This window comes from Anomaloglossus baeobatrachus, chromosome 2 (assembly GCF_048569485.1).
Source record: "Anomaloglossus baeobatrachus isolate aAnoBae1 chromosome 2, aAnoBae1.hap1, whole genome shotgun sequence".
Taxonomy (NCBI): Eukaryota; Metazoa; Chordata; class Amphibia; order Anura; family Aromobatidae; genus Anomaloglossus; species Anomaloglossus baeobatrachus.
Genome location: NC_134354.1, coordinates 708,393 through 721,219, shown reverse-complemented (window position 1 = coordinate 721,219; position 12,827 = coordinate 708,393). Strand labels below are relative to the sequence as shown.

Below are 12,827 nucleotides of genomic sequence, written 5' to 3'. Positions count from 1 at the left end.
CATGTGAACTGGGTTGTTGCCCCTAGCAACCAGGCTGCAATGCCCGCATTCTCCACCATAATGTGAGGTAGCAGCGTTGCTTGGGCAAAAACGTGAGGCAGTGAGGCAGCAGCGTGTTTACACCAAAAGTCTATTTATTGTTGCAGCATAAATAGATCCAATTTCCCACAATCACAGTCTCTTCCGGAGCACAGCCGGTGCATATAGACAAATTCTTGGTATAAAAAGTCTTGTTACCTTAGGGTTGTCCTAGGCTCACACTCCTGGCCTGTGGTCACTCCACACAGAGCCAGCTCAGCTCACACAGTATGTGGTAGCTTCATCAAGCCTGGCTCTCAACTGAGACACATCCTGATGTGCTCTGCCAGATTTAAAACTAAAATGCTGGACATAAGGATTGCTACAAAACCTGGACTGTGAGGAGGGATCTGTCTCCCTGTTACCCTTTGTGCTATACTCCCAGTAATAGCTATCGCAAACTCAGAGGGTTTCCAGACACATTCTGGGGGGCACATAGCGGTCTTCAAATATTACCCCTGTCACTGCCTCACACCACACAAAAGGGACCCCTGTCTGGCCAAATTAAGAACATTAACCCCTGACAGACATTGAACAGAGCTGTGTCTTCACAATATCGCTTCCTGTTTTCTGTGATGGTCACTTCTTGTTTTCTGTGGTGATGCCACTTCATGTTTGCTTTGATGATGTCTCTTATTGTTTTCTGTGATGATGTCACTTGTTTTCTGTGATGATGTCACTTCCTGTTTTCTGTGATGTCGCTTCCTGTTTTCTGTGATGATATCTCTTCTTGTTTTCTGTGATGTCATTTCTTGTTTTGTGTGATGATGTCAGTTCTTGTTTTCTGTGATATCACTTATTGTTTTGTGTGATGATGTCAGTTCTTGTTTTCTCCTATGATGTCACTTCCTCTTTTCTGTGATGATATCTCATCTTGTTTTCTGTGATGATGTCACTTCTTGTTTTCTGTGATGTCATTTCTTGTTTTGTGTGATGTCGCTTCTTGTTTTCTTTGATGATGTTGCTTCCTGTTTTCTGTGACGATGTCGCTTCCTGTTTTCTGTGATGATGTCACTTCCTGTTTTGTGTGATGATGTCTCTTCCTGTTTTCTGTGATGATGTCTCTTCCTGTTTTCTGTGATGATGTCTCTTCCTGTTTTCTGTGATGATGTAACTTCCTGTTTTCTGTGATGATATCTTTTCCTGTTTTCTGTGATGATGTCTCTTCCTGTTTTCTGTGATGATGTCGCTTCTTGCTCTGTGATGTCATTTCTTGTTTTCTGTGATGATGTCAGTTCTTGTTTTCTCTGATGTCACTTCTTGTTTTGTGTGATGATGTCACTTCCTGTATTCTGTGATGATGTCTCTTCTTGTTTTCTGTGATTATGTCGCTTCTTGTTTTCTGTGATGTAATTTCTTTTTTTCTGTGATGATGTCGCTTCCTGTTTTCTGTGATGATGTCGCTTCTTGTTTTCTGTGATGATGTCGCTTCTTGTTTTCTGTGATGATATTGCTTCTTGTTTTGTGTGATGATGTCGCTTCCTGTTTTCTGTGATGATGTCTCTGCTTGTTTTCTGTGATGATGTCGCTTCCTGTTTTCTGTGATGTCACTTCTTGTTTTTTGTGATGATGTTTCTTCCTGATTTCTGTGATAATGTCACTTCCTGTTTTCTGTGATGATATCTCTTCCTGTTTTCTGTGATGATGTCGCTTCTTGTTCTGTGATGTCATTTCTTGTTTTCTGTGATGATGTCACTTCTTGTTTTGTGTGATGATGTTGCTTCCTGTTTTCTGTGATGATGTCACTTGTTTTCTGTGATGATGTCGCTTCCTGTTTTCTGTGATGGTGTCTCTGTGTTTTTTGTGATGATGTCACTTCCTGTTTGATGTGATGATGTCACTTCCTGTTTGATGTGATGATATCTCTTCCTGTTTGATGTGATGATGTCTTTTCCTGTTTGATGTGATGATGTCTCTTCCCGTTTGATGTGATGATGTACTTTTCCTCTTTTCTGTAATGACAGTACTTCCTGTTTACTGTGATGATATCTATTCCTGTTTGATGTGATGATGTCTCTTCCTGTTTGATGTGATGTTTCCTATTTTCCGTGATGATGTCACTTCCTGTTTGATGTGATGAAATCTCTCCCTGTTTGGTGTGATGATGTCTCTTCCCGTTTGATGTGATGATGTACTTTACTGTTTTCTATGATGTCACTCCTGTTTGATGTGATGATGTACTTTCCTTTTTTCTGTGATGACGTAACTTCCTGTTTGCTGTGATGATATCTATTCCTGTTTGATGTGATGATGATTCCTGTTTTCCGTGATGATGTCACTTCCTGTTTGATGTGATGATATCTCTTCCTGGTTGATGTGATGATATCTCTTCCTGTTTTCTGTGATGACATCGCTTCCTGTTTTCTGTGATGATGTTGTTTCCTGATTTCTCAGTGTCATTCATTTTTCTCACTATCAGGCGGCACTTTGTACCAGCCCGTGACAGTCGTCACCCCGCAGGGACAGGTTGTGGCTCAAGCACTGTCTCCTGGGACCATCCGAATCCAGAACTCACAGGTGAGGACTGCTCATCATCATACAGAGACCCCTTACTGCTGTCTCCCCATTATCTGACCCATGTGTCAAGCATCTTCCTGGCAACCCCTTTATATCCCGCTCCAGCTCCAGTTGCAGCTCAGTCAGGATCTTGGGCTCTTGCAGACAGATGATGGATCTGGAAAGAACAAGCGTGGGGTCCTCCCTAAGCAAGCCACTAATGTGATGAGGTCTTGGCTCTTTCAGCACATCGGGGTGAGTCTGGCGACGATGCAGCCAAAACATGGGTCCTGTGCTCTGCAGTAATGAAGGTTGTACAGCTTTTTTTGAGTCACCAGAAGATGCCACAAATCCTCCTCCCCCTAATTCCATCCATCATGTCATCCAGTATGGGGGGCTCACTAGTATCAGATATGGGATACCCCACAGTGTGCTTCAGATGTGCGTGAATGTGTCTCATCTGCTCCATCTCTACAGCATCCCTACCCAACCGAGGACGAGAAGAAGCAGATCGCAGCTCAAACCAACCTTACTCTGCTCCAGGTCAACAACTGGTGAGTCCCCATCCAAGGTCAGAGCTCCAGTCCTAGCTGTATTCAGCGCTTCTTCCGCCTCTCGCAACTGATGGGTTTAGTACAGATTAGGCTAGGACTGCAGGTTACATTGTAAAAACATCTCAACCATGTGAAGGTGGGGACGGGTGTTCCTCTAGGATAAGGTTATGTCACACACCCTTTTGCTAAGTCTTCTCTTTATTTGTAGGTTTATAAATGCCAGACGTAGAATTCTTCAACCCATGCTGGATTCAAGCACAACGGACACCCCAAAGGCCAAAAAGAAGAGTGGGCAGAGCCGTCCCGTGCAGAGGTTCTGGCCGGACTCCATTGCCGGGAGCACTCCACAGCAGGGAGGAGACCTGGGCATATCTGATGGTGAGATGAGGACTCTAGACTTTACAAGAACTGCTGTCTGCATCTATAGCATATTGCCTCCACCTTTCATGTGTGTCCTGTGGTCTCTTCCACCCTTCATCTGCTTCCTGTGGTCTCCTTCACCTTTCATCCGCATTCTGCATCCTCTTCCACCCTTGTTCCGCATCCTGCGGTCTCCTCCACATTTCATCTGTGTCCTGCGATCTCCTCCACCCTTCATCTGCGTCCTGTGGTCACATCCACCATTCATCTGCAGCCTCCTCCACCTTTCAGCCGCATCCTCCATTCTCCTTCACCCTTCATCTGCATCCTGCATTCTTCTTCACCTTTCATCCGCATCCTGCGGTCTCCTCCACCCTTCATCCACCCTTCATCCACATCCTGCAGCCTCTTCCACCCTTCATCCGTATTCTGCGGTCTCCTCCACCCTTCATTCGTATCCTGCAGCCTCCTTCACCCTTCATCCACATCCTACAGCCTTTTTCACCCTTCATCCACATCCTGCGGCCTTCATCCGCTTCCTGCAGTCTCCACCACCCCTCATCCGCTTCCTGCAGTCTCCACCACCCTTCATCCGCTTCCTGCAGTCTCCACCACCCTTCATTCGTATCGTGCAATCTCCTCCACCCTTCATCTGCATCTTGGGATATTCTCCACCCTTCATCTGCATCCTGCAGTCTCCTCCACCTTTCATCCTAATGCTGCGGTCTCCTCCAACCTTGATCCACTTCCTGCAGTCTCCTCCACATTTCATCCACATCCTCTGGTCTCTCCCACCTTCCATCTGCGTCCTGCGCTCTCCTTCACCCTTCATTTGCATTCTGCAGCCTCCTCCACCCTTCCCCCGCATCCTCTGGTCTCTCCCACCTTCCATCTACGTCCTGTGGTCTCCTCCACCCTTCATTCACATCCTGCAGCCTTCTCCACCCTTCATTCACATCCTACGGCCTCCTTCACCTATCATTCCCATCCTACGGTCCATCCACCTTTCATCCGCATCTTGCGGTCTCCTCCACCTTTTATCCGAATTCTGCGGTCTCCTCCACCTTCATCCGTGTCTTGGGATAGTCTCCACCCTTCATCCCCATCCTCCAGCCTCCTCCTTCTTTCGTCCTCATCCTGGGGTCTCCTCCACCTTTCATCCACATCCTGCACCCTCCTCCACCCTTCATCCGCTCCCTCCTTCATCCACTTCCTGCAGTCTCCACCACCCCTCATCCGCTTCCTGCAGTCTCCACCACCCTTCATCCGCTTCCTGCAGTCTCCACCACCCTTCATTCGTATCGTGCAATCTCCTCCACCCTTCATCTGCATCTTGGGATATTCTCCACCCTTAATCTGCATCCTGCAGTCTCCTCCACCTTTCATCCTAATGCTGCGGTCTCCTCCAACCTTGATCCACTTCCTGCAGTCTCCTCCACATTTCATCCACATCCTCTGGTCTCTCCCACCTTCCATCTGCGTCCTGCGCTCTCCTTCACCCTTCATTTGCATTCTGCAGCCTCCTCCACCCTTCCCCCGCATCCTCTGGTCTCTCCCACCTTCCATCTGCGTCCTGTGGTCTCCTCCACCCTTCATCCACATCCTGCAGCCTTCTCCACCCTTCATTCACATCCTACGGCCTCCTTCACCTATCATTCCCATCCTACGGTCCATCCACCTTTCATCCGCATCTTGCGGTCTCCTCCACCTTTTATCCGAATTCTGCGGTCTCCTCCACCTTCATCCGTGTCTTGGGATAGTCTCCACCCTTCATCCCCATCCTCCAGCCTCCTCCTTCTTTCGTCCTCATCCTGGGGTCTCCTCCACCTTTCATCCACATCCTGCACCCTCCTCCACCCTTCATCCGCTCCCTCCTTCATCCACTTCCTGCAGTCTCCTACACACTTCATATGCATTCTGCAGCCTCCTCTTGCAGCCTCCTCCACCCTTCATCCACATTCTGCAGTCTTCTCCACCCTTCATCCGCGTCCTGTAGTCTCCTCCACCCTTCATCCGCGTCCTGTGGTCTCCTCCAACCTTCATCCGCGTCCTGTGGTCTCCTCCATCTTTCATTTGCGTCCTGCGGTCTCCTTCACCCCTCATTCACATCCTGCAGTCTCCTCCACCCTTCATCCGTGCCCTGCAATCTCCTCCACCACCCTTCATCCATGTCCTACAGCCTCCTCCATCCTTCATCCGGGTCCTTCCAGTCACCTCCTCTTTTCATCCGCATCCTGTGGTCTCTTCCACCCTACACCTCTTTCAGTCTCCTTCACCCGTCCTCCAAGTCTTGATGTCTCCTCCTCCCTTCCTCCGCACCTGCGGTCTCCTTGTCCCTTCCTCAGCATCCTGCAGTCGCCTCCTCCTCCCTTCATCCGAATCCTGTGGTCTCCTCCTCCCTTCCTCCGCATCCTGCGGTCTCCTCCTCCCTTCCTCCGCATCCTGCGGTCTCCTCCTCCCTTCCTCCGCACCTGCGGTCTCCTTGTCCCTTCCTCAGCATCCTGCAGTCGCCTCCTCCTCCCTTCATCCGAATCCTGTGGTCTCCTCCTCCCTTCCTCCGCATCCTGTGGTCTCCTCCTCCCTTCCTCCGCATCCTGCGGTCTCCTCCTCCCTTCCTCCGCATCCTGCGGTCTCCTCCTCCCTTCCTCCGCATCCTGCGGTCTCCTCCCTTGCTCCTCATCCTGCGGTCTCTCCATGTCTTGCGGCCTCCTCCTCCCTTACTCTATGTCTTGCCTTCTCCCTTCATCCTATGGTCACCTCTTCTCTTCATCTGCATCCTGTGGTCTCCTCCTCCCTTCCTCCGCATCCTGCGGTCTCCTCCTCCCTTCCTCCGCATCCTGCGGTCTCCTCCTCCCTTCCTCCGCATCCTGCGGTCTCCTCCCTTGCTCCTCATCCTGCGGTCTCTCCATGTCTTGCGGCCTCCTCCTCCCTTACTCTATGTCTTGCCTTCTCCCTTCATCCTATGGTCACCTCTTCTCTTCATCTGCATCCTGTGGTCTCCTCCTCCCTTCATCTGTGTCCTCTGGTTGCCTCTGCCCTTGGAGCTTTGTATGTGTGATAGATGGTCATGTGGGATTCTTTATGTAGGGTAGATGGTCACGTGGGGCTCTGTATTTCTGATGAATGGTCACAAGGGGCTCTGTATGTGTGATGGATGTTTACATGGAACTCTGTATGTATGATGAATGGTTACATGGAGCTCAGTATGTGTGATGAATTGTGGCATGGGGCTCTGTATGTGTGATTGATGGTCACATGGAACGCTGTATGTGTGATGAATGATAACACCTATATCACAATCCATCTAGTGAGAACCTCAACCATAAATAGCTTCACCAATAATAACAATTAAAAAAATCCTTTTCTCATTTTTATTGAAAGAAAAAAAATATATAAAATTGTATAAAAAGGTTATCTCTACAAACTGAACCCCAACAGATGGGGAATGGGAACTGAATATATTGGGGACACCAAGCCGAACAATGGTAATTTTAACTCAGATAATAAATAGTACAACCAGACCATAATATTCCTTAGATACAAACACAAGTGTGTCAGTGATGCACTAAAAAATACAGAACATTGCTTGTGATAAAGCCAAGTAATCACCTAAGATTAGTTACCAATGGTAATGAATTACACGAGTGTGTCAGCATCACAGGATATCTGTAACATAAATCCAAACAGTGGCCTCATAATGTATCACCTACATCACAGTATATCTGTAACATAAATCCAAACAGTGGCCTCATAATGTATCACCTACATCACAGTATATCTGTAACATAGATGCCAAACAGTGGCCTCATAATGTATCACCTACATCACAGTATATCTGTAACATAGATGCCAAACAGTGGCCTCATAATGTATCACCTACATCACAGTATATCTGTAACATAAATCCAAACAGTGGCCTCATAATGTATCACCTACATCACAGTATATCTGTAACATAAATCCAAACAGTGGCCTCATAATGTATCACCTACATCACAGTATATCTGTAACATAAATCCAAACAGTGGCCTCATAATGTATCACCTACATCACAGTATATCTGTAACATAGATGCCAAACAGTGGCCTCATAATGTATCACCTACATCACAGTATATCTGTAACATAAATCCAAACAGTGGCCTCATAATGTATCACCTACATCACAGTATATCTGTAACATAAATCCAAACACTGGCCTCATAATATATCACCTACATCACAGTATATCTGTAACATAGATGCCAAACAGTGGCCTCATAATGTATCACCTACATCACAGTATATCTGTAACATAAATCCAAACAGTGGCCTCATAATGTATCACCTACATCACAGTATATCTGTAACATAAATGCCAAACAGTGGCCTCATAATGTATCACCTACATCACATTATATCTGTAACATAAATCCAAACAGTGGCCTCATAATGTATCACCTACATCAAAGTATATCTGTAACATAGATGCCAAACAGTGGCCTCATAATGTATCACCTACATCAAAGTATATCTGTAACATAAATCCAAACAGTGGCCTCATAATGTATCACCTACATCACAGTATATCTGTAACATAAATCCAAACAGTGGCCTCATAATGTATCACCTACATCAAAGTATATCTGTAACATAGATGCCAAACAGTGGCCTCATAATGTATCACCTATATCACAGTATATCTGTAACATAGATGCCAAACAGTGGCCTCATAATGTATCACCTACATCACAGTATATCTGTAACATAGATGCCAAACAGTGGCCTCATAATGTATCACCTACATCACAGTATATCTGTAACATAAATCCAAACAGTGGCCTCATAATGTATCACCTACATCACAGTATATCTGTAACATAGATGCCAAACAGTGGCCTCATAATGTATCACCTACATCACAGTATATCTGTAACATAGATGCCAAACAGTGGCCTCATAATGTATCACCTACATCACAGTATATCTGTAACATAAATCCAAACAGTGGCCTCATAATGTATCACCTACATCACAGTATATCTGTAACATAAATCCAAACACTGGCCTCATAATGTATCACCTACATCACAGTATATCTGTAACATAGATGCCAAACAGTGGCCTCATAATGTATCACCTATATCACAGTATATCTGTAACATAGATGCCAAACAGTGGCCTCATAATGTATCACCTACATCACAGTATATCTGTAACATAAATCCAAACACTGGCCTCATAATGTATCACCTACATCACAGTATATCTGTAACATAAATCCAAACAGTGGCCTCATAATGTATCACCTACATCACAGTATATCTGTAACATAGATGCCAAACAGTGGCCTCATAATGTATCACCTACATCACAGTATATCTGTAACATAAATCCAAACAGTGGCCTCATAATGTATCACCTACATCACAGTATATCTGTAACATAGATGCCAAACAGTGGCCTCATAATGTATCACCTACATCACAGTATATCTGTAACATAGATGCCAAACAGTGGCCTCATAATGTATCACCTACATCACAGTATATCTGTAACATAAATCCAAACAGTGGCCTCATAATGTATCACCTACATCACAGTATATCTGTAACATAAATCCAAACAGTGGCCTCATAATGTATCACCTACATCACAGTATATCTGTAACATAGATGCCAAACAGTGGCCTCATAATGTATCACCTACATCACAGTATATCTGTAACATAAATCCAAACAGTGGCCTCATAATGTATCACCTACATCACAGTATATCTGTAACATAGATGCCAAACAGTGGCCTCATAATGTATCACCTACATCACAGTATATCTGTAACATAAATCCAAACAGTGGCCTCATAATGTATCACCTACATCACAGTATATCTGTAACATAAATCCAAACAGTGGCCTCATAATGTATCACCTACATCACAGTATATCTGTAACATAGATGCCAAACAGTGGCCTCATAATGTATCACCTACATCACAGTATATCTGTAACATAAATCCAAACAGTGGCCTCATAATGTATCACCTACATCACAGTATATCTGTAACATAGATGCCAAACAGTGGCCTCATAATGTATCACCTACATCACAGTATATCTGTAACATAGATGCCAAACAGTGGCCTCATAATGTATCACCTACATCACAGTATATCTGTAACATAGATGCCAAACAGTGGCCTCATAATGTATCACCTACATCACAGTATATCTGTAACATAAATCCAAACAGTGGCCTCATAATGTATCACCTACATCACAGTATATCTGTAACATAAATCCAAACAGTGGCCTCATAATGTATCACCTACATCACAGTATATCTGTAACATAGATGCCAAACAGTGGCCTCATAATGTATCACCTACATCACAGTACATCTGTAACATAAATCCAAACAGTGGCCTCATAATGTATCACCTACATCACAGTATATCTGTAACATAAATGCCAAACAGTGGCCTCCTAATGTATCACCTACATCACAGTATATCTGTAACATAGATGCCAAACAGTGGCCTCATAATGTATCACCTACATCACAGTATATCTGTAACATAAATGCCAAACAGTGGCCTCATAATGTATCACCTACATCACAGTATATCTGTAACATAAATGCCAAACAGTGGCCTCATAATGTATCACCTACATCACAGTATATCTGTAACATAAATCCAAACAGTGGCCTCATAATGTATCACCTACATCACAGTATATCTGTAACATAGATGCCAAACAGTGGCCTCATAATGTATCACCTACATCACAGTATATCTGTAACATAAATGCCAAACAGTGGCCTCATAATGTATCACCTACATCACCGTATATCTGTAACATAAATCCAAACAGTGGCCTCATAATGTATCACCTACATCACAGTATATCTGTAACATAAATGCCAAACAGTGGCCTCATAATGTATCACCTACATCACAGTATATCTGTAACATAGATGCCAAACAGTGGCCTCATAATGTATCACCTACATCACCGTATATCTGTAACATAGATGCCAAACAGTGGCCTCATAATGTATCACCTACATCACCGTATATCTGTAACATAAATCCAAACAGTGGCCTCATAATGTATCACCTACATCACAGTATATCTGTAACATAAATCCAAACAGTGGCATCATAATGTATCACCTACATCACAGTATATCTGTAACATAGATGCCAAACAGTGGCCTCATAATGTATCACCTACATCACAGTATATCTGTAACATAGATGCCAAACAGTGGCCTCATAATGTATCACCTACATCACAGTATATCTGTAACATAGATGCCAAACAGTGGCCTCATAATGTATCACCTACATCACAGTATATCTGTAACATAAATGCCAAACAGTGGACTCATAATGTATCACCTACATCACAGTATATCTGTAACATAGATGCCAAACAGTGGCCTCATAATGTATCACCTACATCACAGTATATCTGTAACATAGATGCCAAACAGTGGCCTCATAATGTATCACCTACATCACAGGATATCTGTAACATAAATCCAAACAGTGGCCTCGTAATGTATCACCTACATCACAGTATATCTGTAACATAAATCCAAACAGTGGCCTCATAATGTATCACCTACATCACAGTATATCTGTAACATAGATGCCAAACAGTGGCCTCATAATGTATCACCTACATCACAGTATATCTGTAACATAGATGCCAAACAGTGGCCTCATAATGTATCACCTACATCACAGTATATCTGTAACATAGATGCCAAACAGTGGCCTCGTAATGTATCACCTACATCACAGTATATCTGTAACATAGATGCCAAACAGTGGCCTCATAATGTATCACCTACATCACAGTATATCTGTAACATAAATCCAAACAGTGGCCTCATAATGTATCACCTACATCACAGTATATCTGTAACATAAATCCAAACAGTGGCCTCATAATGTATCACCTACATCACAGTATATCTGTAACATAGATGCCAAACAGTGGCCTCATAATGTATCACCTACATCACAGTATATCTGTAACATAAATCCAAACAGTGGCCTCATAATGTATCACCTACATCACAGTATATCTGTAACATAGATGCCAAACAGTGGCCTCATAATGTATCACCTACATCACAGTATATCTGTAACATAGATGCCAAACAGTGGCCTCATAATGTATCACCTACATCACAGTATATCTGTAACATAAATCCAAACAGTGGCCTCATAATGTATCACCTACATCACAGGATATCTGTAACATAGATGCCAAACAGTGGCCTCATAATGTATCACCTACATCACAGTATATCTGTAACATAGATGCCAAACAGTGGCCTCATAATGTATCACCTACATCACAGTATATCTGTAACATAAATCCAAACAGTGGCCTCATAATGTATCACCTACATCACAGGATATCTGTAACATAGATGCCAAACAGTGGCCTCATAATGTATCACCTACATCACAGTATATCTGTAACATAGATGCCAAACAGTGGCCTCGTAATGTATCACCTACATCACAGTATATCTGTAACATAGATGCCAAACAGTGGCCTCATAATGTATCACCTACATCACAGTATATCTGTAACATAAATCCAAACAGTGGCCTCATAATGTATCACCTACATCACAGTATATCTGTAACATAGATGCCAAACAGTGGCCTCATAATGTATCACCTACATCACAGGATATCTGTAACATAAATCCAAACAGTGGCCTCGTAATGTATCACCTACATCACAGTATATCTGTAACATAAATGCCAAACAGTGGCCTCATAATGTATCACCTACATCACAGTATATCTGTAACATAGATGCCAAACAGTGGCCTCATAATGTATCACCTACATCACAGTATATCTGTAACATAGATGCCAAACAGTGGCCTCATAATGTATCACCTACATCACAGTATATCTGTAACATAAATCCAAACAGTGGCCTCATAATGTATCACCTACATCACAGTATATCTGTAACATAAATCCAAACAGTGGCCTCATAATGTATCACCTACATCACAGTATATCTGTAACATAGATGCCAAACAGTGGCCTCATAATGTATCACCTACATCACAGTATATCTGTAACATAGATGCCAAACAGTGGCCTCATAATGTATCACCTACATCACAGTATATCTGTAACATAGATGCCAAACAGTGGCCTCATAATGTATCACCTACATCACAGTATATCTGTAACATAAATGCCAAACAGTGGCCTCATAATGTATCACCTACATCACAGTATATCTGTAACATAGATGCCAAACAGTGGCCTCATAATGTATCACCTACATCACAGTATATCTGTAACATAAATC

At 43.5% G+C, this 12,827-nt stretch overlaps 1 protein-coding gene across 2 annotated transcripts in view; it reads left to right on the top strand.

The window, feature by feature from the left end:
- The window catches only part of PKNOX1 (PBX/knotted 1 homeobox 1), a 111,468-nt gene that overhangs the window by 79,564 nt on the left and 19,077 nt on the right, over positions 1-12,827 (top strand). For both annotated transcript variants that reach the window (XM_075332731.1, XM_075332732.1), the window contains exons 7-10: positions 2,498-2,595; positions 2,701-2,829; positions 3,052-3,128; positions 3,337-3,506. In XM_075332731.1, the coding sequence (XP_075188846.1) occupies positions 2,498-2,595; positions 2,701-2,829; positions 3,052-3,128; positions 3,337-3,506 (474 nt within the window). The remainder of the gene's footprint in view (positions 1-2,497; positions 2,596-2,700; positions 2,830-3,051; positions 3,129-3,336; positions 3,507-12,827) is intronic.